The sequence below is a fragment of the Mustela erminea genome, chromosome 14, assembly GCF_009829155.1.
Source record: "Mustela erminea isolate mMusErm1 chromosome 14, mMusErm1.Pri, whole genome shotgun sequence".
Classification (NCBI taxonomy): Eukaryota; Metazoa; Chordata; class Mammalia; order Carnivora; family Mustelidae; genus Mustela; species Mustela erminea.
In genome coordinates, this window is record NC_045627.1 from 76,930,012 (window position 1) to 76,957,900 (window position 27,889).

Sequence of the window (27,889 nt, forward strand, 5' to 3'; positions counted from 1 at the left end):
TATATATATATATATATATATATATAAAGGTTTTATTTATTTATTTGACAGAGATCACAAGTAGGCAGAGAGGCAGGCAGAGAGAGAGGAAGGGAAGCAGACTCCCTGCTGAGCAGAGAGTCTGACACAGGCCTCCATTCCAGGACCCTGGAACCATGACCCGAGCTAAAGGCAGAGGCTTTAACCCACTGAGCCACCCAGGCGTCCCTCATGGATATATTTTTATAAAAAGGGAGTCTTGGGGCGCCTAGGTGGCTCAGTTAGTTAAGCATCCGACTCTTGAATTTGGCTAAGGTTATGATCTCAGGGACCTGAGATTGAGCCCTGCCCAGAGTGGAGTCTGCTTAAGATTCTCTCTCTTCCTCTCCCCCTGCCCCTTGCCCACCCTCTTAAAAAAAACTAAAAAGGGAGTCTTTGAGGGCCTTAAATGTAGATATCAATATTAGATTTTTAATGGATGGTGACGCCTTTATGTATAGTGTAATCTTTGTAGTTATTTATGTTTTAAATTAATGTTCAGTTTATAAAATTACATTTTTAAAAAAGGATTTCATTTATTTATTTGAGAGAGAGAATGAGCAGGGGAGAGTGACAAGATTGTCCGCTGAGCAGGGACTCTGATGTGGGACTTGATCCTAGGACCTTGATATCATGACCTGAGCCAAAGTCAGATGCTTAACTCACTGAGCCACTCAGGCACCCTTTAAAATGATGTTTTTTTTTTTTTTTTTAAAAGATTTTATTTATTTATTTGACAGAGATTACAAGTAGGCAGAGAGGCAGGCAGAGAGAGAGAGGAGGAAGCAGGCTCCCTGCCGAGCAGAGAGCCCGATGTGGGACTCGATCCCAGGACCCTGAGATCATGACCTGAGCCGAAGGCAGCGGCTTAACCCACTGAGCCACCCAGGCGCCCCTAAAATGATGTTTTTAATTATTTTAGTTATAGAACACAGCGTGCTACAAATTAAGCTATCTAGTTTTCCTTAAACTTTTAAGCCATATTCATAAATCTCATTCTATTTATAAATTTCCTAATTTAGAGCGAAATAAAGACAATCTATAGAGTTTGACTATAGACATTTCTTCTAATAATTGCCAGAAGTAAGATATGGTAGTAACAAAGATAAGAAAAATTTTAACTCCTATTTTGTGTAGAAAATCAGATTTTTTAGATTACGGAGTAAAATTTTAAAAACCTTTAGAATCTTGTTTTTCTGTATTAAATAACAATATTTAAATAAATTAAGTAATAAATTTAGTTATACATGTTAGTTTCTTATAACTGCTATAATGAATTACCATAAACCTGATGTCTTGAAACAATACACCTTTATTAATCTCTTACCATCTGAGATAAGAAGTGTGAAGTCAGTTTCACTGGTCTAAAATCTCAGGGGTTGCAAGGTCACACTCCTGGAGGCTCTAGATCTTTTCCTAGATCTTTTCTAGATCCTTGACTTTTCCTGCTTCTAGAGCTGCGGTTCCTAGTTTTCCCTTCCTCCACTATCAAAGCTTACACTACAGCTGACTTCAGTGGTCATATTGCTTTCTTCTTCTGTATTCACATCTCCCTCTCTTGTTAAGGAAACTTGTAATTACATTCAGAGCCTGCCTGGATAATCCAGGATAAACTTCTGAGCTCGATTCCTAATTTAGTCATATCTTCAAAGTTCCTTTTGCCAGATAAGGTAACATTCACAGGTTCCAGTGATTAGGACCTAGACTTCTTTGGGGCGAGGGGCTTTATAAAGCCTACCACAAACCTGCTCTGAAATATTTTGCTTTAGCATAGGTTTCATAAACACATTACACTTTAAATATGGTTCTGACTCTCAAGAGTTTTACGTGCTGTTAATTCTCTGTCAAGCTCTTTGTCAAATAATACCTGGGTATTATTTGACTGCTCCCAGCTCTGCCTTTAGGTGGTAGACTTTTTTTAAGTTTTTACTTAGAAAGTTTTAAATTTATGAAAAAATTGCAAGAATAAGAATAGTACAAAGACTATGAAAGCGCCCTTTACCCCCATTTTCACCTGTTGTTGACATTTTACCCTATTTGCTTTATTATTCCTGACTTACATGATTTAAAATAAATCTACATTTCCTTTTTAAGAAAACAAGATGCAAAAATTCATACCAATGAATATATTACTTATATATAACGTCCATATGATCTCATTTCTCTTCAGTCTACGTAGAGATTGGTGAACCATTCTGTGAGTTTTGTCTTTGTAGGCCACACAGTCTATGTTGCAGGTATTCAGCTGTACTCGTGCGGAAGCAGTTACCGGTCGTACTTGAATGAGCATGACGTGTTCTAATAAAATGTCGTTTATGAAAACAGATAGTGGCCTGGAGTTTGCTCATGGTTTGTTGTTTGCCAACTTGAATTCTAAGTGATTTCGAATGGGAATTAAAACACATTTTTGGCAGCAGTATATTCTTTAAATTTCTTCAGTTACCAAGGAATAGTTTGTAGTCTTCTCACTCAGAATCAGTAACATTTTCTGTATCTGATTTAAAGGATTATGCTGTTATCAAAGAGATAAGCTAGAATGCTACCTAGTTTGTACCTGAAAAATATAGCACGCAAGCACTGAAAAGGACTTTGAAGATGAATGAGTGAGTGCATGGGTGAGTGAACCCAGAAACAAATGGGAACTGTGTGGGTTCATGCCTCTCACATCAGAGTCTCTTCAGATATTTTAAAATTTTGTGATTCAAGATAATCCAAAACTTTTTGGTATTAACAAATTTAAGCCAAGTGATTGATCTCGTAATTGAGTAAAAATGTCACTTGGTTGCAATGTCAGCATTCCTGTTTGCTATGGATTTGAGACCAAGTGATGTTACTTACTATAGGCTAAAAAGAATATTCCTCAGGTGTTTTATGCTTTTGTGACAAGTGCAGTTCAAATGATAATATGGCATATTATTGAATTTAAACTATTTATTAAAGGTAAAGAAAAGAAAAGTGATGAGAGAATTATGTCAAGGTAATATAGGTATGCTAAAGTATGTTAAAAAGGCACTGTAGTAATATCATTTTCAACTTGGGACCAATGATTTACTTAGAGCAAAGCACTATTACCATCATATTAAGTAAACATTAATTTTACTGGTTTTGTAAGTTTATATACAATTTATAAATTTTTCTTGGTTTTATATTTATAAAAGTACTTCAAACATAAGGAATTTATATTTAGTTTTATTTCAGTGTATTTTAGTTTCCTTAGAATTAAAATAATTTATGAACCTTAAGTTTGGTGAAATATATATTTCCTTTAGGAGCATTCCTTCAATTAGTTAAGTTTGAGAAACCTGATCTAGGCTAGTCTCCTATATTTTACAGAGGAGGAAATCAAGTCTCATGAGTAACTTGAATGATGGGTAGGTAAAGGCAGTGTTTTTAACATAAAGTTATTTAGGTTATCCTGCACTTATTAATACTTTTTATTTTATTATGCATAATAATTTTTTTCTGTTTGAGGATAATAAGCCTCTCTACTAATACCAATTTTGGTTGTTCTTCATATAATGATACTAAGAAAAATATAATTTTTGGTTTCATATTTGTTTAATAGTTTATAATTTATAAATGCTTTCATTTCCATTGTCTTTTAAAAAATTTTGATAATCTTTAGGGGATCAATTGTTATTTCTATTTTATAGATGAAAGATTGATGATGGGAGAGACAAACAGACTTGCTCAAGGTCACATTTGTTGTCAGTGACTAAACCAGGATTTGTGTACATTGATTTGCAGTCTGATACTCCAGTAGCATTCTAGTAGCATAATAAAGTAAATAGGATATTTCGTATTACTGAAATGATTTTTTTTTCAGGTTGTGGTATTTATGTCTGATTGGGTATATGAATTTTTTGCCTGGTAGGCATTATTTTTGTTCTTAGAAATTTTCCTATAAGTTATATTTTAGGTTTTATGTATATTGCATTTATTAGTATCATGAACATTGAATTCTTAAATTTTCTTAATCCTTTTATTCTATTTCTATAACCTAAGGTCTTTGTTTAATGCATTGTGTTTGATTTTTTTTTTTTTAATAGGTCCTGATTGTTCTTTGAATGTTCCTTCTACTGAGTCTTACTGGATTTTGCCAAATGTTAAACCCTTCAGTCCTTCTGTAGGTCGGGCTTCCCATAAAGCAGTTTTACATGGGAAATTTATGTGGGTGATTGGTGGATATACTTTTAACTACAGTTCTTTTCAAATGGTCCTGAAGTAAGTTTTTTTTCAAATGTTCATAATCTGTTGGATTATTTTGGTAATAAGGTTATACTAAATTTCTTATTTTATTGCTGTCCAAATTTATAAACAGATCAGTGGTAGTAACTACTTGCTACATAGGACTGATTTGAGAATACATGAAATCAGTATATACATAGTTAATTTTTGTCATTGTACATGTAAGTTTGTTTTGTAGAAATCTTATTACTTCTCTAGAGATTGCTTTTCTCAAATTCTTAGTATGAAAATACTAACTTCAAAGAAGTAGGGGACTGTGCCTGTATTAGACATTAAAAATCCTGTCACCTTTCATTTTCTTAGAATGAAGTGTATTTGCTTATATAAAAATACTTTCAGTTTTTTGTTCCATAAGTTTTAATTTACCTGAGCTTTTATTTTACAAGCTTTTGGGAACACAGCGCCAATATTATAAAATAAATCATTCATTTGCTTTTGGTGCAATAGAGATTATCCTCTGCATGATTGGATGACATGAAAAATCACATGGGTGGCAGGTTTATCTGACTTTTTTTTCAGCTGCCAGTTTTATTTTATCAACCATCTATTAATAGAATAAAAGAGGAATTAGAAAGAGTAATTTGATTATCAGTATTGTTTTTGATATAATAATATAACTCGTACAACCTGGGCATCAACCAGTCAGAACTGACCTTGTTAGTCTTCATTGTAAAATTATATATGTTGCATGTAGGCTCCTTGCAATATGCAATATACAAAATAACTTTAAAAATATGTATTTTTGCTTTTGTTCCAAATATTGCATGGGTACACTAAAAACTTGTTGGTTGCTTATCTGAAATTCAGATTTAACTGAGCATCCTATATTTTATCTGGCAACTCTACCAAGTGAAAATACTAACCTTGTTACTTTGGAGAATATAAAAATGTCTGTGTTTAAGAGGAGATTGCTTTAAAGCTATGATTGAATACGATTGGAATTAGTCTAAAATGAATTCTGGAGAGGAAGAAAAGGAAGAGTGATAGGTAAATATTTAAGTGAAGAATTAGAATTATACCTCATAGTATATGAAGGATAAAATATTCTAAAAAGAATTAAAGGAGTGTTGGTAGTATTAAACAAGTTGTTAAAGGTATAAAAAGAACCTGAAGCAATAATACAATTTAAATGTGGAAATGAGAAGGAAATTAACTATGATTAATGATAATGAAACGTCTATGAAAATAAAATAAAACTTTGAATTAAACTGTGGTCTTTGCATCTTTGTGAAGATGGAGTACAGTGTCAGGGAAACATGGGAATCTTAAAAATTTGTGTTCTGTACAAGTTTAAATGCGTGTTTAAAATTAAGTGGTGAATATCATTTGATACTCTTAAACTTATATATTTCTCATTTGACTCAGATAATTTAACTTTTTTTTTTTTTTTGTCTGCAACCTGTTTCTTTTGCCTGTAGTGTTTAGTTTTAAGTCTCGAGGTGTCAGATTAAAAGTAACCTGGTTGCTGTGTTTACAAGTTAGAGAATTTTTTGTTTTTATTATTCTGAATGTAATTCAGTTGTAGATAGGTAAGGATATTTATTGGCTTTTAGAAGTGATGTTAGTCATTAGTCAATTTCTCTTCTATAGAATTTAATCGAGGTATAGATGTTACATTTGTAAGAATCTTTTGCAATTTTAACAAAGATTTTATTTGAGAGAGAGAGAGAGAAAGAGAGAGAAAGAGAACATGATCAGGGGTAGGGGCAGAAGGAAAAGCAGACTCCCTGTGAGCAGGGAATCCAGTGTGGGACTTGATCCTGGGATTCCCGGATCATGTCCTGAGCTTAAAGTAGATGCTTAACTGACTGAGCCACCAAGATGCCCCTAGATGTTATATTTTAAGACAAAATTGTTCAGTAAGATATAAAATTCTGTATTATTTGACAGAACATATATGATGGGTCCCCCAAAGATAGGTCCGTGATCAAAGGAGCGAGACTGATAAAAAGTGAAGGTCAAGCAAAGCTTTATTTTGCGCCAAGCATCGAGAATCAAACTGACTGTTCGGGGCTGCCTCTTACAAAGAGGGTGACCCTTCCCTGCCTTACTGACTAACTTTTAAAGGGCAAGGGCCATGTGGTTGGCCACACACAGGTGGCCAATGAGATTGCAACATACAGAGAAAGCTGCATAGTCATGCTAGGTCACACACAAGTGACCAATTGAATCACAATTTACCCTATAGTAGATATTTGAACTAGGCTATCACCTTGGTCAGAATTGGCACCCAAAAGGCGCCCAAAAGGCAGGGTCCACACTCCTTGGTAGCTAGGGAGACAGAATGCATGCCCCACTGATTGGATGTCTCCACCCGGCCTGACCCGCCCTTGTATTTGGGCTTTGTTACCTGGGACTGGTTTCCTGGACTTGCTTTTAAGTAAGTCCCCTGGTGGGGGGGCAGGGTCAGTTTAAGTTTTACTGCATAAACAACAAAACCACTGTTTAACCGGATGGAATCGCTCTGGCTAAAATAGGCCCTTACGTTATATACTGACATTAGTGAGAATTAACATGTATTTATGGGCATAGCAAACTGTTTTGAATATTAACTGTATGCTTGATATTTGGGATACATAGTGGACATATTAATTGTCTCTATATTTATGGAGTTAGTGAGGAAAGACAGGCAATTAGAAAAACATAATTACCATCATAAATAAGTACATTTTATGTAAATTATATATATGTATATATGTATAAAAAGATAGATACCGAGATAGATAGGATAAGCAAATCACAAAGTGCAAAGAGGAGAGTTATCAATGTGGTCAAGGTAGCCATAGTGGGAAAGGTGATAACAACAGATTTAAATAGATTAAGCGTTGGCAGTGCAGTTATCTGGAGACAGAAAAGAGCCAGACAAAAGCCTTAATGTGGAGCTACTTGCACAGTTCAAGCAGCAAAAAGGAGGCCCTGTGACTTTCATGGAATACATGAGAGGGACACATGAACTTCTTGGGATAGTCGGAGAGAGAGACAGATCATGTAGGATGTTGTAGGTTTTTTGAGAGTCATGGGAATCTTTGAGCATGCTTTGACTTGCATTGTGCCTACTTTGTGAAGACTATACTGGGATTGTAAGAAGAATAGAAATGGGGCTTGAGTTAGGATGATATCATTAAAGGAATGAATTCTAGGTGGAGAAGAGAACTAAGAACTGAGCCCAAGGCACCGTATCACTAGGAGGTCAAGGTAAAAGATGAGAAAACAGCCGAGGAGGCTGTAAAGGAGTGGCCTGTGAGGTAGGAAAACCAAGTGTGGTATCTTTGAAGGCAAGGGAAGAGAATATATGAGGAGAAAGGATTGATTAGCCGTGTCAGATGCTAATGATTAACCAAATCAAGGAAAATGAGGACTGAGAAGGCCCAGGGATTTCGCAGGAGGAAGCTGGTTTTAACAAAAACAGTTTTGTTGGAGCCTCGTTTTAAAAGCTTATTTAGAGTTAGTTGAAGAGAGTGGAGAGGTGCAGGGTGGGGTAAGGAAGAATAGGCATAGTAAAGAAATGGGGTGATAGCTTGAAGGGGGAACAGTAAGGTCAAGAGAAATTTTCCTTTTTTTTTTAATAAGTGGGGAAAAATAACACCATGTTTTTATGCCAATGGGAATTATCTAGTAAATCCATAATGTGGTGATGTAGGAAAGAGATGGCAGAACTGCTAGAATGTTGTGGGATCCACTGCACCAGGAACACAAATATAGTTTATTGATAGCAGAAACAGCCAACTGCCAAGGAGGGGCCTAGGGCCTAGATGCTAAGAATGGTTTTGCATTCTTAATGGGCTGTAGAAAAGAACCGAAGAAGAATGTATGAGACCAATGTGGTACACAAAGCCTAAAATATTTATTGTCTGGCCTTTTACAGAAATAGTTTGCTGGCCCCTAATTTATGGTAATTTGGTAGAAAGCTGTGTGTTGGGTGCAGATATGGTAGGTAGATACAGGTACCAGTCTGGAAGTTATGTTTATGTTCTGGTTGATTATATTTCCTCATTTATGACATACACATATTTTATAACTCCATGGTAGGAAATAAGTTAAACATGATACTGAAGACAATTTTTGGTAACCCTTTCTTTCTCTCTCTCTCTCTTTTTTTTTTTTGGGTGAAGGGAGCCCTCTTACCTTTCTTGATGAGTTGAAGAAAGAGAAGAGGGGAAATAATTGATAATGAGCTTCTTAAACAATGTTCTTGCTAATTCTTAGCTGGGTGCTTCCCTTTTTTATGTTTAGGCAAATTGAGGAACTTTGAGTGTAGAGTATGATGGTGGAGTTCTGTTGGATGAGCACTTGAGATTCATAGTTTGGAACTTCTGTTTTCATATATATATTTTAGAATATATTAATTTCCTTTTTTTGTCCTGTAATCCAATAAGTACTTTATTTTTACAGAAGCTTCTATCTTACTAGATTCATTGTATTTCAAAAAGTGTTCTGTGAACATGTTATATTTGGCATAGGAAATGCATACTTAGTTAATTTACATAATGCTAAGCTTAGTCTGTATAAAAGAATAAAAATGAATACATAAAGGAAATGGCTGTTATGAAAATAGGGAGAAGTTTTATCTATTTTGAAAAGAAAAAGGTGGCTTTTAAAAAAACTTAAAAATGCAGAATAACTCACTTATTATTTAGGCTACTCAGTTGGTTGAAATTGTTAAGGGTAATTGAACAAATTAATTCCAGTAATAAATAGCCTACTCAAGTTAATATATATTACATGTTTAAATGATTGAATTTTGATTTAGAGTAGGTATGTCTTGAATGAGTCTTTATTAAAAATTTCTAATGTGGCACATGAAATTATGAGTTTATTAGTTATAATTATTTTTGAGTTGAATGAATACTTGAATACAAGCGAGGAAAACATGCAAATTAAAAAAACAAAAATGAATCTTAGCTTATAAAGTTTTTTTTCTTTTCTTTTTTTTTGCTTTTAGTTATAATTTGGAAAGCAGTATATGGAATGTAGGAAGTCTATCAAGGGGTCCTCTCCAGAGATATGGACACTCTCTTGCTTTATATCAGGTATGGATCGTTCTTTTTAAATTCTATTCAATGTTTTTTTAAGAGTTTACCTTTGAGGAAAAAAAAAGGCTAAATCCCAGTTTTACTTCAAATCTTAATGAGAATAGATCATAGATCACAATAACTTGAGATGTCACAAACTTGTATAGTATTTTAGTAAAAAAATAGATTTTAGTACAATTCTTCATTAAACATGAGAAAAAATGAAGATTCAGTTTTTGTCCATGGCTTTATGCTTAGTTATCACGTTAATCACTTTTTTTTTTAAAGATTTTATTTATTTATTTGGAAAAGAGAGAGTGAGTGAGAGAGCCAGCATGGGGAGGGGGAGAAGGAGAGGGAGAAGCAGACTCCCCTCTGAGCCAGGAACCCATTGTGGGGCTTGATCCCAGGATCCTGGTATCATGGCCCGAGCTGAAGGCAGTCACATAACCCACTGAGCCACCTCGGCTTTTAAAAAATTGTAGTAAAGTACACATAATATAAAATTTACTATTTTAACCATTTTTAAATGTATTTTGAGTGACATTAAGGATATTCAAATTGTTGTACAACAGTTACCACCATTATTTCCAGACCTTTTTTCATCTTGCAAAAATGACACTCTATACCCATTAAACAATAACTCCCCCTTTTATTCCCCAACCCCCGGCAACCACCATTCTACTTTCTCTCTCTGTAATTTGACTACTCCTCATATAAGTGGAATCATACAGTATTTGTCTTTTGACTGGCTTATTTTACTTAGCATAATGCCCTCAAGATTCATCCATACAGTATATGCTAGAGTATCCTCCCTTTTTTAGCCTAAATAATATTCTATTGTATGGACATATCACATTTTATTTATCCATTCATTCATTGATAGACCCTTGGGTTGCTTTCACATTTTTGACTCTTGTGAATGATGCTGTTGTGAACATGGATATTTAACTATTTAAGTCCTCCTTTAAATTTTTTGGATAGATAGCTAGAAGAGGAGTTGCTGGAATATATCATAATTCTATTTTTGATTTTTTTGAGGAATTGTCATATTGTTTTTCACAGCAGCTGCACCATTTTACATTTTCACCAGCAGGACACAGGAGTCTAATCCCTCCACATCCTTGTCAACACTTATTATTTTTTGTTTGTTTGTTTGTTTTTTATAATAGTCACCCTTGTATGAAATGGTATTTATTCTGGTTTTGATTTGCATTTTTTCAATGATAGGTAATGTTGAGCATCTTTTCATGTGCTTATTGGCTATTTGTATGCCTCCTCTAAAGAAACGTATATTCAAGTCTTTTGCCCATTTTTAAAATCAGGTTGGTTGTTTCTTTGTTGTTGAGTTGAAAGTGTTCTTTATATATTCTGAATATTAGCCCTGTATCAAATACATGATTTGCAAATATTTTCTCTCATTCTGTGGGCTCTTTTCACTCTCTTGATACGTTCTTTGATGTACATAAGTTTTTAATTTTGGCATAGTCCAGTTAATGTATTTTTTTGTTGTTGTTGTTTTTCTCTGGGCTTTTGGTGTCATATCCAAGAAGTCATTGCCAAATCCATTGTTATGAGTAACAACGTTATGTTATTTCCCTATATTTTCTTTTAAGAGTTTTAAAGTTTTAGTTTTTATATTTAGCTCTTTAATCCATTTTGAGTTAATTTTTTTGTTTATGGTGTAGGGTAAGTGTTCACTTTCATTTCTTTGCATGTAGATACTTTGTTTTCCCTTCACCATTTGTTGAAATGACTGTCTTTTCCTCATTGAATGGTTTTAGTGCCCTTGTTGAAAATCATTTCATCATGTGTGAGGGTTTATATTGGGCTATTCTTTTTTTTTTTTTAAAGATTTTATTTATTTATTTGACAGAGAGGGATCAGAAGTAGACAGAGGCAGAAGAGAGAGGGAGAAGCAGGCTCCCCACTGAGCAGAGAGCCTGATGCGGGGCTTTATCCCAGAACCCTGAGATCATGACCTGGGCCGAAGGCAAAGGCTTTACCCACTGAGCCACCCAGGAACCCCTATCTGGGCTATTCTTTTGATCTGTGTCTGTGTACCAGTACCAGTGTGACACAATTTTGATTATTACACTTTTGTAGTAAGTTTTGAAATGAGGAAGTGTGAGACTTCTGGCTTTGATCTTGTTTTTTAAGTTTGTTTTGCCAACTTGGAATCATTTAAGATTCTGTATGAATTTTAGGATAGATTATTCTGTTTCTCCAATGACACGGAGTTTTTGATAGGGATTACATTGTACTCACTTACCCTTGTGTAATTCATGAATTTAGTATGATTAAAACATAGGCTATTTAACTGTTTTATTTTGAATCAACAAAGATTCTTATATTTTGTAGTCTTTGACTAGACTTGTTAAATAAAAACTTACATATTTTCTGTGCTTATTTAAGAAAATTGGGAAAATACAAAAGTGATGTAAAGAATAAACGTCAACTCTTTTTTTCTATGTGTATGCATGTTTTAAAGATAAAAACCTCTCTATGTATATGTGTTTATGAACCACTTCTCGGCCTTTTGGCTAAGATCAAGTGTATATGTGTTTGTGTGTATATAAATGCTTTTTTTCTTTTAATTTTGGTTTTTAGTTTTAGTGTTTTGATTATTGCATTTTTGTGGTACTAACTTTTGAGATGTAATTGATATACCGTACAGTTCAGTCATCCATAGTGTGCATTTGGAATGGTTTTTAATTTATTTAGAGTTGTGCAACAACCTTTTGCGTATTTGCATAAAATCGCAGAGTTGGTTGAATAATCAATTTTAGAACCTCACAAAGATACTTGTACCCTTTGTTACTCTAAACCTCCTCATCCTCCCAGCTTTGCAATCATGAATCTCTAGAGATTCGTCTGTTCTGGACATTCCATATAAATGACATTATATACCATATGGTTTGTGACTAGCATGTTGTAGCATGTATTGATACTTCATTTTTATGGCTAAATAATATTCTATTATGGATATACTACACTTGCTTTATTCATTTATCAGTTGATTGGGCATTTGAGTTGTTTTCACCTTTTGGCTGTTACGATAATGCTGCTGTGAACATTCATGTGTAAATGTTTGTGTGGACATGTGCTTATGTTTCCCTTGGGTATATAAGTAGGATTGAAATTTGCTGGGTCAAATGGTAACTCTATATTAAACTTTTTGAGGAACTACCAGACTGTTTTCCAGAGTGGCTACATCATTTTACATTTCTACAGGCCATATATGAAGGTTGCAGTTATTTTACGTCCTTGCCAGCACTGGTTATTTGATATCGTTTTGGATTATAACCATCCCTAGTGAAGTGGTATCAGAGTTTGTTTTGATTTGCATTTCCCTGTTGACTAATGTTATGAGTCATCTTTTCATGTGCTTATTGCCTATTTGTATCTTCTTTGGAGAAATATCTATTCAAGTTCTCTTACCATTTTTAATTTTTTAAATTTACTTTTATTTCATTTTATTTTTAAAAGATTTTATTTATTTATTTGAGAGAGAAAGAGCAGAACTGGTGGAGAGGGGAGGGGCAAAGGGTGAGGAAGAAGCAGACTCTCTGCTGAGCAGAGAGCCCTGTGGGAGGAGGCTTGGGGACGGGGTTGGGGAGGGCTGGATCCCAGGGTCTTGGGATCCTGACATAAGCTGAAGGCAGATCCCTTAAGTGACTGAACCACCCAGGTACTCCCCCTTCCCATTGTTTAATTGGGTTATTTGTCTTTTTATTATTGAGAAGTAAGAGGTATTTATATATTCTAGATACAAGTCCCTTATCAAATACATGTTTTGCAGATTTTTTCCCATTCTGTGAGCTTTCTTGATAGTGTCTTTTGAAGCACAGAAGTTTCTTAATTTTGATGAAATCCAATTTATTGTTTTTCTTTTGTTGCTTGTGTTTGGTGTCATATTTAAGAAACCATTGCCAAATCCAGTGTTATGAAGGTTTACCTCCTGTTTCTTTCTAAAATTTTATAGTTTGGCTCTTAAATTTAGGTGTTTGATCCATTTGGGTTGGGTTTTGTACATAGTATGCCATAAAGGTTCAAGTTCATTCTTTGTCATGTTAACTGTCTAGCTCTCATTATACCATTTGTTGAAGAGGCTGTTCTTTTCCTTCTGAGTGGTCTTGGCACTTTTGTCAAGTATCAGTTGGCCCTAGATATACAGATTTATTTCTGGACTCTCAGTTCTATTGATTTATATGCCTGTCTTTATGCCTGTAGTACACTGTCTTGATTACTTTTCCTTTATAGTAAGTTTTGAAATTGAACAGTGTGAGTCTTCCAATTATAACCCTCTTTTTCAAGATTGTTTGGATATTCTGGGTCCCTTGCAATTCCATGTGTTTTGGAATCAACTTGTCAATTTCTACAAAGAAGCAGTTTAAGAGATTGCATTGAATCTGTAGATCAATTTGGAGACATTGCCATCTTAATTATATTAAGTCTTTTGACCAATGAACATGGGTTGTCTTTCCATTCATTTTTTTTTTTTTTTAATCATTGTGCCCATTTTATTTTATTCTTTAAATTTAATTTTAATTCCAGTATATTAGTTTAACATAAGTGTACATTAGTTTCAAGTGTACAATATAGTGATTCAACAGTTCCATACATTACCCACTGCTCATCACAACAAGTGCATTTCTTAATCTAATTGTACCCATGTTATAGATGAGTAAATTGTATATCAAGAGATAGAAGTTTTCCCAAGATCATACAACCAGTAATTAGAGGAGTCCAGTTTAGAACCCAGGTCTTTCAGACTACAAACTTCAGGGGTTTCACAATATGTGTATTCCAATGTGACCTTGACTTTTATCCTGATAAACTAAGATTCAGTGCCTTACTCTTCTATTATATCAATCTACTGTCAAGGAGTCTTTAATTTCTGTCTTTTGCTAACTCATCTCTTAAACACAAATAACTCTCTTCATTTAATTCCAATCTTATATCCTAAATGATGATTGTTTTCTGTCAAAAATTTAAATTACTTGTAATATTCACACCATTCTTTATTAACCTATGTTCCATAAGTCAGTTTTTATCCAAACTCTGTATTTTTTTTTCTTTTTTTTTTTTATTTAACCATTCATTTAGATCTTTTAAAATTTCTTTCAACAATATTTTGTAGCTTTCAGAGTTAGTTATTTCTTTTGTTAAATTTATTTTTAAGTATTACTTCCTTCTTGATGCTTTTGTGTATAGAATTGTTTACTTAGTTTCATTTTTCATTTTTGGATTGTTCATTTTTAGTGTATAGAAATAGAATAGATTTTTTGTATATTGATTTTGTATTCTGCAATGTGGTCTACCTTTTTGGTGGACAGTTCTTGAAGAAAACAGTGAATGAGAATAGCACAAAGCAATATACATAGCTGGTAAAATTTAAGTGTAAGAAGTGGAGACTCAACAACTAAGAGAATTAAAAATATAGTCAATTTAACTATATTAATATAGCTATTTTAAAGAAAGTATTTTAAAGTAACTTTGAAAGCATGGATTTTTTCCCCCCTTCTTGTAAGTAAAAGCATTAATTCCCATTTGACTTTCTATAAATAAAAACTATGCCTTGTGCATGTTATGGGTGATTACTAAAGTTTAGTGTTTAAATTAAACCTTTATTTTTAATTATATTGCTAAGATATGACTATTTTGCTTATTAATATATGTTTTTAATTTACAGGAAAACATCTTTATGTATGGAGGCAGAATTGAAACAAATGATGGCAATGTCACCGACGAATTATGGGTTTTTAACGTACATAGTCAGTCATGGAGTACAAAAACTCCTACTGTTCTTGGACATGGTCAGCAGTATGCTGTGGAGGGACATTCAGCACACATTATGGAGTTGGATAGTAGAGATGTTGTCATGATCATAATATTTGGATATTCGGCAATATATGGTTATACAAGCAGCATACAAGAATACCATATCTGTGAGTTACTTTGAAAATGTAACTATATACTCTTTCCTTTATTAGTTGAGACTATTGTTATCTTTAATAAAATCTTCGTATGAATTTAGTCGAATGCTGAGTTTTTAAAAATTAGAATTATGAGCTAAGAATTACTTTTTAATATAAACCTTTTGATTTTGTGTTAGGTTTTGTCCTTTAATATTTACCTTCTTAGCTAAAAGTGAGGAAGTGTTACATACCAGTTACACATTTTCAAGAATTGAGAATTTTTATAAAAATGAGAAATTCCAACAGATGGTGCTATTTCTTTGGATTTTACTTATGAACCAAGAACTAACACTAACTTAGTCTCTTTACTATGCACTCCATGATTTCAGGATTTTCATTTTTTCAGGGTTCTGTTTTTAATCTTACTGTAGGATCTCTATATGTGTATTATTCTTTTAAAGTTAGCTTCCTGAAGATGGTCTGTTGTAATCTTTTATAAGAGATTATTATCTGGTGGGTGAAGGTGACTGAGACGATCTGCATACGACTTTTTATACTATGCTCTTAAATACTCTTCTTTGTTTTTCTGGTACTTTAAAATTTTTTTTAAAAAATTCTTTACAACATTTTCAAACACAAGATTTTTTTTTTACAAAATTTATGTACACATACCATATGTTCCCTGTTTAGATTGAAGACCATATTCCATTTTTAGCTCTGGTCAGTATTATGAACTCAAGTTTTTGGCTCCTTTGTGTATAGATAGCTATATTCAACTATTTAGAGTCCTTGTGTAGTCTTAATGAGGACTCTCACTTGCAGAGCAACAAGGGAGTCCTTAATGTGCTCACAAGACTCCTTTTCTAAAAATATTCCTTTCTTCCTCCTGCAGTCCTTTCAAGTGATAAGTTTTCTTTTCAAAATCCCTACTGCAGCTGAGTGGAAAGTGGAATACATATCCTTCTTACTTCTTATTGCCATTTTACACTATTCCCCTTCCTTCCTCTTTTAAAGCACTCACCTTTGAACCTTACATCGTCAAACTGTGTCGCCTATTACTTCTTTACTTTTCTGTTGCCCTCAGATCACTGCTTTATTCCTTGAAAAATATAACTTCTGGTCCACTATCATTCTACCCCACAGAATATATTACATTACAATACATTAGAAAGCAAAATGTTAGTCAACTATTTCTCTGATTTCACTATCCACTTAAAGCGTTATTCTAATTCTTGGATTCTCTCTCTCTCTCTTTTTTTTTTTTTAATCTCTCTTCCGGGATCTTATTTCCCATCCTATTTGAGTCTCTTTTTCCCATTGTTATACCCTTGACCTGTGTTCCTCGGTGTATCCCATACTTTCCATTTCAGTTATCTTACTCATTGAGTGCCACTGATCTTTCCAGTTTACTCCTTCTAGTACCCCACCTCCCACAATTCTGCAACCTTACTAGAGCTGTCAGTGCATTGGGTCTCCTATAGGTTTTTCACTATCACTCCCTTATCTGTACTTCTCACCTTACCCAGCTTGAACCTCATAATCACCAGTCTTTCCTCCAACTCTCCCAGGTTGACCATTTCATACATTTCCTCTCTATTTCATATATATTTCCTCTCTATACAAATATTTACATTTCATTCATATTTCCTCTCTAAACTTCCAGTGCTTCCTTCTCCATAATTACCCTGAGCCAATGACCTGACTTCTTAACTTACTGGGAAAATAGAACAGATCTAAAGAGAATTCCTGCTGATGGGAACACTTTGGGGTGTAACGGTTAATTAGCGATACTGTATTGGATAGACTGCTATGTACACACATTATTGTTGTAACAGACTCATGGTGGCATTGAAGCACATGTGGCTGTCATTGCATTTCTTAGATGGGCCCAAGGGTTGTTTAAGCAGCAGTTAGAAATTTTCTATGTAGAAGGGTGCTTGTTTTTTGATTTTGTTATTAATTTTTTTCTTTATTATGTTGTTCAGGGAACACATATCTATCAAATCTACTTCATTAATCTGTTTAGGTATTCTATTCTTTCCTTACTTTTTTTGGTACTTTATCTGCTATGCTCTGAAAATTGAATTAAAGCCTAAAAATGTTAGGTTATTTTTGCCTATTTTTCCTTGTATATTCTGGAATTTATACTTTATAAAAGTTGATATTATGGATATTCATAACTGTTACATCTTTATTGCAAATTGTGTCTTTTAATATTATAAATTGCTTTGCTTGCTTAATGTTGACTTGATTTGACTTGATTTCTACTTTGTCTGATATTTAATATTATGGCTCTTGCTTTTTGTGGGAAGGGGTTCAGTATTTTCCTGGTATACTTTTGCCCTTTCCTTCATTGTTAACCTTTCAGAATCACTTTGTTTTAAATGTGTCTCTTGTGTATAAGAGGGGATTGGATTTTGCTTTATATTCCATCTGGTTTTTGTATACTTTGTGTTACTCTGTTGTCTTCTTGTTTATAATTATGGCTCTTCTTACATTTAGGGAGAGAAAGCCTTTTTGTGGGAAGGAGCGTGGTAATTTTTGAGATCTGCTACCATTAAGCTTCTTCCACACTCCTGTTTCTCATCTTTTCTGCATTCTTGTGGCTTTTTCTCTGTGACTCTCTTGGTTTTACTTACTTGTTTGCATATTCACACCTTATTTGGAGTTTGTAGTTTTTTAAAAGTTCCTAGTTTCTCTGGATATTTAATTTTCTTTTTCTTTCACGTTACCTTCGTGTTTTCCTTATTGTTTTACACATCTTCTCTGAGGAAAATGAGAAGATTCAGAATTAAACTATCATGAATCTTATGATTGAACCAGAGGTTTTGACTTTTGAAGTTTCATAAAAAATGAAGTCTAAAGTTAACTAGTACTTTCACTCTTTGGTCAACCTCCAATTTATAGGCTACTATTTCTGCTGCTTTAATTCTTGTTTTGTTTTAAGTACATTTGACCATATTATCAATATTTTAAACTAAGGGTCACAGTCTTTTTTGTAAAGGGCCAGAGAGTAAATATTTCAGGTTTTGTGGGCCACGTGGTTTTTATCATAACTAGTCAGCTTGGCTGGTTTGCATAAAAGCAGCCACATATAATACATACCACAAAGAAGCATGGCTTTGTTCCAGATTGGGCCCCCTTGGGTGTTAGTTCGCCTGCTCTAGAGAGAATATGTACTTCTGGGGGCCTAGCAACCTTGGTCTAAATTAAATTAAAATTTCGGCATATGCTTTTTGGGACCTTATTTATATGTAGGGTAAATTCATGCCCACAGTGACATGATGTCTAGTGTTTGAAGGAAAGTTTTTAAGGGAAGCCCTTTCTCCTTCCACATAGGGCCAAGGCTAAAATAGACATTTTCTGCCTGCCTCTGCAAAGCAGATTGAAACAAAACAAAACAAAACCATTTTTCATTGAGGGTATAACCCTGACTTTATGTAGAAGCTCTCTGATTCAGTATTTACATGGGCTCACATGCAGTTTTGGCCATGAAAACGGAATTTTTAAGTTACCTGATTAGTGCATGTCTTCTCTACTCTGCCTCCCAACAATATAGTTTATAGTTCACAGAATATGTTACTTACTCTTTTCATATTCCCCTTTATTGAACAGTAGCATCATTCAGTTATGAGACATGGTGGTGATTATACTTTCTAGGGATAGCTAGGAAGGCACGTCAGAGTTTTTCTAATCTATGAATGGTAAATGTTGATGTAGGTTGTTAATTGATAAATTCATTGGCTGGTAGGTTTTTGTTTTCATTTGGAATAATTTGATTATATAATTTTAATTGTAGTTTTGTTAAAATTTTAATGATTTCTTAGAGTTCTTTTGGTTTATTTTATAACAACAATACTATTTATAAATAAATTTATCCACAGGGTTTTTTTGGTTTTACTTTTGCCTTATTAGTTGCACTACTTTCAGGCACACTTATGAATGTAGTATAAGATAGAAATGGGAGGATTGCATAGTTTATGAGTTTTATAAGAGTAATAGATGAATTGTGGGCAGTTTTCAAATTCTGTGAATTAAGTACAAAGTAGAGCTCATCAACTTTTCTGTAAAATTATATCTTAATAATAAAATTAACATTACTTTATTTACTCCTGTGCATTTTGAATTCACTGCTTTTGAAAGTATGTGATATCAAAGAATAATTGAAGTACTTTCACTTTGGAAAGTCCTTACAAATAAAAGAATACAAAACCAATGAGTAAATATAGTTTAAATATGTTAGAAAAATTAAGTTCTATAAATCATAGAAAAGTGCTTCTTTAGGGAATGATATTAAGTAGGGCTACTTTGAACGTAAGTAATAAGATAATTTATCATCTTAGTTATAAATGAATACTTGCTGCCATAGAGAGAGTATATATTCATTTATTTATTTAGTCCTGTTCTTAGTGGGAATTACTACACTGTGTTGGCAGTTTCGCCTCTTTTTTCCTGACTGATTTTAATGGCATCAGGTCCCCAAATGTAGGTTGGTTTCACTTTGACCATCCTTACATATTAAAGCTTCTAGACAACTAAGGAAAAAAATGCTTTTGTATTAAAGAAGGGGCTATCTCTTTAACTAGCATCATGGTAAGGTAACTGAAAAGAAAGAGTAATTCATGAAAACAGGTTATTTTGGTAGCTAAAAATTTACTCAGAAGCATACGCTAAGAATATTGATCTCATGGTTATGTAGAAATTTTAAAAACAGAGAAAAAATTTCCCGTTAACAAATGACCCTTATTCAACTTTTAATAATATTGCAAATCATTCTAAGGTATTTCTGTTTCTGCTTTTAATACAGTGATTCTTATTTGAGATTTTTGTAATATAATTTAGAACAAAATGACCATTTAGTTAACTTATCTTCAATTATCTTAATTGGAGAATTATAGATTAGCACTAAAAAAATCTAAGATACTAGAGAATATTTTTTAACTGCTGAGATTGTAAGTATCGTCCTTGCTATTTTATGAGTTTTAGAGTTTTGTTGATCTACGGTGTACTTCCTAAACATTGGGTTGACTTTGTAGCTTATATGAGCACATTTTGGTTCTACTTGGTTTCAGACATATGCAGTAATGCATACCAACAAATGATGAATCAGGTATTTTCCCTTAGCTTTGCAGAGCTTATTTCGAGCAGGGTGATACAGACAATAAAAAATAAATATAATATGGATGTATGTTATATGATGTGTTAGAAGATAGTAAGTTTTAGAAAATCAGAGCAAGGTAAGGGGATTGAGAGAGAGATTGAAAGTGAGGTAGTTTCAAAACAGGAAGGAGACGGTAGATGTCACTGCAAAGGTGAGTTTTAAGCAAAGAGTTGAAAGATGTGAAGGGATTTACTGTGTGAGTGTCCGGGGAAGAGTGTTTCCTGGAGGCGAGAGCAGCCGTGTCAAGGCAAGAGCATGCTGAGCATGTTCAAGGAACAGTAAGGAATCTGGAGAAGAACGGGTGGAAAGTAAAAGGGAAAGATGAGGTTAGAGGAGTAATAAGGAAGCAAGATTATTGGGTTTTTGCATTGCTTTTGTTTTTTTTACTGAGTTAAATGGAGAGACCTTGCAAGACTTTGAGTAGAGGAATGACATAATTTTTAAAAGCATCATTTTGTGTGTGTTGGAAATAAGCTCTAGGAAGGAAAGAACAGAAGCCAGGAGGCCAGTTAGGGAGTTGTTAAAATAATCTGGACAGGGACGGTGGTAATATTGAAGATAATGAGAATTAGTCCATTTCTCATCAACATCTATGTTTTTAAATTAAATCAGCAATATTACTTGCTGAAGGTTTTGGATGTAGAGTCTGAGATAGATGAGTCAAGGATGATTTTAAGGTTTTTGGTTGGAGCAGTTGGAGAGATGAAATTGCCATACTGAACACAGAAGATTCTGAAGCAGGTTTGAGGTGAAGGTGGTTTGAAGGTCAGGAGTTAGTTTGGATATGTTATATGTGAGATATCCATTAGACATTAGACTAGAGAGAGATCTGGGCTGGAGATGTAAATTTTGGGCCTCTTAGGATATGGAAAGCAGTGAAAGCCATGAGACTGGATCAGATCACTAAGGAAATGGGTGTAGATAAACAAAAGAAAAAGATTGGGCCCCATGGTGTTCCATAAGAAGGAGCAGAAGATAAGCAAGGAAGAGTAGTGTTGTGAACGGAAGCCAAGTGAAGAAAGATTATTAAACAGAAAAGTGATTAATTGTACCAGATGCTGCTCTGCTCATGGCTCAAGGAAAATGATTTAAAAAAAGAGAGAGAGAGAGCACCCATGCACGCACACACATGCACGTGAGTAGGGGATGAACAGAGGGAGAGGGAGTGAGAGAATCTTACGTAGGCCCCATACCAATGATGAGCCTGTTTCGGGGCTCAGTCTCACGGCCCTGATATCATGACCTGAGCTGAAATCAAGATGCTTAACTGACTGAGCCACCCAGGTACCCCTCAAGGAAAATGATTTCTAAGGATTGGCCATTGAATTTAGTGCAGCGCAGACGATTGGTGATCTTGGCAAGAACACTTTTTGTGTAACGGGGAAGGGTGGTAAAAGCCTGACTGGATTGGATTTAGAAGGGAGGGAGAGCAGAATTGGAAATATTAGTCAAGATCAATTTTTTCAAGAAATTTGCTTGTAAAGGGGAGCAAAGAAGGTAGCAGCAGCTGGCAGGAAATACAGGATCTTTTTAAACTTGGTTTTTCCCAGAAGCAGACTATTAAAGCAAGGTTTCAGGTGAGAGAATTTTATTTGGGAAAATGCAGGTAATGCTGCTCGCTATTCGAGGAGTTGAGAAGAAATGCCAGCATGAGAAGGTGGACATGAAAGGATCCACTAAGCCAACAACCACGGAAGTTGTGGAGCTTAATGACCAGGCTTTGAATTAACACTTCATCTTTGAAATGTCCTTCTTCAACTTTTAAACTTCTTGTGAGTTGATGAATCCTGCCAGCTGTGTCTCTAAAATCAATCTGTTCTTTAGCTGAAGACATTTCATTCATTGTGGCGTGATTTCTATGAAAATGTGTATAGATGTATAAGAACAGAATACTTGACAAAATAGCTTATGTGGGACACACACAAGTAGGTCTGGCAGGGAATTTTCCACGAGACCGCCCTAGACTACAACTTCTAAAGGTGCCGTATGGCTGTCAGGTGCTTAGGAGTGACAGTAATCCAATGAGCTTCATGTGCAGAATTATTGGAACAATCAGGAAAATGCATAATGAAGAGATCAGCTTGCAGTAAAGGTTCCCTAACCTTTTGTTTAATTAACAAAGTAAAGGTGGCCTTCTTAATTGTATAATGGTGAAAAGACTCTTGTTAATCCAGAGCTGTATTTGTGGAATTTTTCATTTTTTTGGAAGTCATTTAATTTTCCTCCAAATTCCTGTATCTCTTTGTTCATAAGTGAATATGACACATATATGGCTTTATATAGGTATTCTTCTGGTACTTATATTCTTCTTCTAAGAAGTTTATTTTATTTTATTTTTAATTTTTTAAAGATTTTATTTATTTATTTGACAGAGAGAGATCACAAGTAGAGAGGCAGGCAGAGAGAGGGGGAAGCAGGCTCCCTGCTGAGCAGAGAGCCTGATGGGCTCGATTCCAGGACCTTGAGATCATGACTTGAGCCGAAAGCAGAGGTTTAACCCACTGAGCCACCCAGGTGCCCCAAAAAGTTTATTTTAGAGCAGGAATCCTGCAATATGTCTCTCTGAAAGTGTACTTTCTAGTAAAGAGCTGTGTATTAAATGCTTGGTAAATATCTGAATGAATGCATACGATTTTGAGCACATATTTTTAAAAGTTAAATCTGTAGATTTGCTTAGTGTTGTTTAAAATACATTAGCCAATTTTAAAAAACCGTACACTATACTTATTATTGTCTTTCTAGTGGTGACTCAAAAAGTGTTACGCTTGATATTCTCCATGTGTCTCTCCAGAACCACCCTTTGCCATTTCTGCCCTCCTCCCGTGCCCTCTAGCTTTCACTTGGGGGCACCCACAGTAGATCAGAGGGTGGGAGGTAAGTGAGGCTGAGGTGTTTTATTTGCCCCACTTCCTCCCTGCTGGGTGATCTTGGGTTGGGGGGTTGCCCTACTGAAGGCTGGACTGTCAGTTGTCTTTATCCATATAGCTACTCTCTCAGAGTTCTGGAAACCATTCTCTCCTCTTGCTTTTTTCAGGCTAGCAGATACTAAAGACTTCCTGCTGTGTTATTTCCAACACATTACCCTGACCATAGTTTTAAAAGTAGTCTTTCTATTAGACTCCTTATAATTACTCATTTTTAGTATATCATCTGTTTTCTCTCAAGACCCTGGGAATTGTAGCAACTGTTGATTCCTTAGAGATTCAAATATAACTGTTCATCTGAATGATCTTTTACATGTATTTAGGTATTAGGATCCTGGAAGGTGGGAGGAAGAAGTGTTTTATAAGAGGACTTCATCCTTTATTAGATGAGAAAAATGTCAGCAGAAATATAAACCTTTTAGAAGAGCATGGGTCCTTTGGTCCATTTCTACTACTGTTATTTTGAATTACAATTTTTAATACTATGTGGTCCTTTGTAGCATTTTATTTTTTCTTAATGTTAAAGGTTGTTATGTTTATTTAACTTCTTTTTATTTAACATTTTTAAGAGCATTAGCTATTCTGTTTTTTTTTTTTTAAGTAAGCAGCACTCTTTTGTGCCTACATATTGCTTTCTATTTATTTATTTATTTTTAAAAGATTATTTAGGAGAGAGAGAGTGAGCACGAGTGTGTGAGTAGGGGGACAGAAGAGCAGAGGGAGAGGGACAAGCAGACTCTGTACTGAGTGCAGAGCCTGATGAGGAGCTCAGTCCCAGGATCCTGAGATCATGATCTGAGCTGAAACCAAGAATTGAATGCTCAACCCAGGTGCCCCAGCTTTCAATTTATTTTTAAAAACAACCACTTATTGGTTTCTTATTATGTTTACTCAACTCAACTTTATTTTGTTATTAAATCATCAGTGTAGAAATGACCATGTCTTACTAGCAAAAGCACCCCAAAAGTATATTTGGTAAGACGATATTTATGAAAAAATGTAACCATTTATTGTAGTCCTTTAAGTTTTCTCTTTATAATTGTAGCCATTAAAAAAATTGTTGGATTTTACAAAAAAGTTTTCTGTCTCTATACTATTCTAAAATCTAGAATTTCTTATGGATTTGTTTTTAAAAATAGCTTTTTATATGTTTATGCTTATATTGCATATTGTTTTGTTTATTTGGTTTTGAGTTTTACAAAAAGGAAATAATATTTTATACAGTTTTCTGAGGCTTTCTTCTATTTCATTCACCTATTATATTGCTAAGGTTCATCTATGTTATGTATTACTGTATTAACTCCTTTACATTACTGTGTTTCATTATATGACTCTACCACAATTCCTTCATCCATTCTCCTGTTCATGAGGTTTTAGGTTGGGTGCTTGGTTAAATTCAACCACAGCAGCAATTTTGAGACATCTTGATAAAACTACTGTGTTTTAAAAGACAAAGAAAAAGTCTTCAGGATTTTCAGGCAGAGAGATAAAATATCTTATAAGGGCAAGAGATTAGCTTGTATCAGATTTCTCAAAAGTAACATACAAATCAAGGCAACCAAGGAGCGAATTTTTCAAGAAACGTAAGGAAAGAAGTATGGTTTAAGGCTTTTATATCTTGCCAAACTGTCCTTCAAGTGTCAAGGTTATAGAAAAAACAGTTTGAACATGGAAAAACTCAGGTAATTTCGTGTATATGTGCTCTTATCTGAGAAATCTAGTAAAGTAGAAATGTGCAGACTTTTTCGTAGAGGTCTAGATAGTAAATTACTTTGGCTTTGTAGGCCACATGGTCGTTACTCAATTCTGCTGTTGAGTCTGTACACATGCACTGGTATAAAATACATAAGTGAATGAGTATGGCTGAGTTCCAGTAAAACTTGATTTACAGAAACAGTTGGTGGGCTGTTTGGCCTGTGGACTGTGATTTGTCAAACCCTGTCCTAGAGAATAAGCATCATCTGACAAAGAGATGAATGGGAACACTTCAGGTAAAAGACTGGTTAGAGGACGTGTATTTAACTTTAGAGCTAAGACTAAAACAAGGGTAGAGATGTCAGTAGACCACTAGAATGCAGATATTATGTGTTCCTTCTAGGTAGAAAGAATGCAACTAAAAATGGGGGAAGGGTGAGAGAAAGAGGAAAGCAGAGAAAGAGCCTGGATTCTTGCATAGGTAATTGGTAGGAGTCAAGAATGCCATTTAACTCTTAATACCATAAATGTTAGTCGGTCCCAATTTTAGTTGTTTGAGCAAGCCTACCTAACATTCTGTGAAGGCTGTTATTTCATAAATCTCATTCTTTCTTAGAAGTCTTTAAAGAACAAAGAGAACATTTTACTTACTTAAAAATATAGTATAAAGTATTCTATCTGCAATTACAGATGGATCTGTTGGATGCTTTTACAAATCTAAGATATACTCTAGGATCTTGGTGCTTATTTTTATTATGTTTGCTTTGCTATTTCATTTTCCTAGAAATTAATTCATTGCTCATCAGTTATTACCAAACAATGCTAAAAAATTTAACAAGGAAACAACTTACTTAGGAGGGTGATACATGAATGAAATATATGGTCACTTTCAGTTTTCTTATTGCAGTGCCCAAAGTATTTTATTACATTTGAGAAGGCATAAAAGGACTGGAGGCACCATCATTGTAGCCTGCTCTTAGCTTTTATTGAACATAGTAATTAGATTCAATGAGATAGCATGGGTTGTGATCCTAATGCCAGAGAAAATAGAATTCAGGCCACCAAAACATTGTATGAGTCAAGAATACCTTATTGTATTAAAACCACAATTCACCAGAAGATGTAATATACAATAGAAGAATATCTATGTACCAAATAACCCAGCAACCAGCCATTTAAAACAGAAACTGTAGGCAATGCAGAGAAATAGATAGCAGCAATTTCTTTACAAAGCAGTTCAAGCATTACTCTGTACACGACAAGACAAAGAGAAGGTAGAAAGATCTAAACAATATAATCAAGCAATGTTAAGAATATATATCAACACAACCTGATTATGGACAAAGTACTTGTGGACTTCTTAAGTATGCATGGAAAACTCATAAAAAGTGAGTAGATTGTATCTTAGGATATAAAGAAAACATCGGTAGGTCCCCCCAAAATGGAGATACTAAATAAAACCTTTAAGGTAGGTATAAGCTTAAGTTACAAAATTGCTGAAAAATAATGACAGTAAAAGCAAAACATATAAGAATCTATCAGATAAGTTTAAAGCAGTTATCAGAGGATTATTTATAGCATTAGACAACTGTATTAATATGAGTGAAAATAGGTGAACCACATTCTGAACTCAAAAAGCAAAAAATAGAACAAAGTACATACGGACCTAGAAGTGATAGGATTCAAATAGTAAAAATGACATCTGAAATTACTGATGTAAGAGCAAAAAGGCAATAGATCAATTTAATAGATTATATTTATTAAAAATTTTAAAATAGATAAACCTCTAGCTAACTCATTTAATCAAGAAATAAGGAAGAAACCACAAATATACAAAATAAGAAATGGTAAGGGGAGAATAGTACTAGTAAAGAGGAAATTTTTTAAAATATGAGACTACTTTGTACATCTTTGCAAATAAATTAAAAAATACAGAAAAAATAGAATTTTTTAGAAAATAACAGTTTTGTAAAATTAAGCCCAGTAGAGATAGAAAGTTTATATAGATGAATTTCCATAGAACAAAATAAAGCACCAAGCCTAGATGATGTTATAGGTTAACTTTAGCAATGCTTGTAAATTCTTTTAGAGAATAAAAATGGAAGGAGAACTTCAAAATTTACTTTAGAAAACAAGTATAACATTGCTACCTACAGTTCTCTCAGAAATAGGAGATTATAGACCTGTGTGATTGAAAATGAGTTAACATGCTTTCCTTTAAAAATCACCAAAAAATCTTAAAATGAACAAACTTTAACACACACCAATAAGATACCATGATCAAGTAGGATATATAACTAGGATTCCAGGGATGATTTAATATTAGGAAATACATTAATAAAATTCACTATGTTAATAGGTCTAAGGAGACCATGCTAAAAAAGCCCATTCCTAAAAAAAATCTTAAAAAATAAATGTATCTATATCAATCCAAAGTCAGCGTCTTCTATGGGGAATCAGGCACTTGGGTGAAGGTTAGGATCAAAATAAAGATGCCCACAATCTCCTTTACTACTAGACATTTTTCTGAAGGTAGTAGAGGAAACATTAGAGGAATAGGACTTTGATAAGGAGAACATAAACTATTTGCAAGTGATATAGAATTTTTGGAAAACTTATGCAATAAGAGGACTAACTGAAACAATAAAACAATAAAAGAACTCAGCAAGGTAACAGGTTATAAAATTAATATGCAAAAAGCGTGCCTGGGTGCTACAGTCAGTTCAACGTCTAACTCTTGGTTTTGGTTCAAGTCGTGATCTCAGGGTGGTGAGATCGAGCCCCATGTTGGGCACTGCTCAGTGGGAGTCTGCTTAAAATAAAAGACTCTGCCCCCCATAAATCTTTAAAAATTAGTATGCAAAAATCAATATCCTTCCTGTACATAGTAGGCAATTAGAAGACATAAGA

General features: G+C 34.1%; 1 protein-coding gene across 1 annotated transcript in view; it reads left to right on the top strand.

Moving 5' to 3' along the window:
• Positions 1–27,889, top strand: part of ATRNL1 (attractin like 1) — a 796,208-nt gene that overhangs the window by 48,682 nt on the left and 719,637 nt on the right. Inside the window, exons 6-8 of the mRNA XM_032313798.1 lie at positions 4,068–4,242; positions 9,209–9,296; positions 14,974–15,229. Of these exons, the coding sequence (XP_032169689.1) occupies positions 4,068–4,242; positions 9,209–9,296; positions 14,974–15,229 (519 nt within the window). The remainder of the gene's footprint in view (positions 1–4,067; positions 4,243–9,208; positions 9,297–14,973; positions 15,230–27,889) is intronic.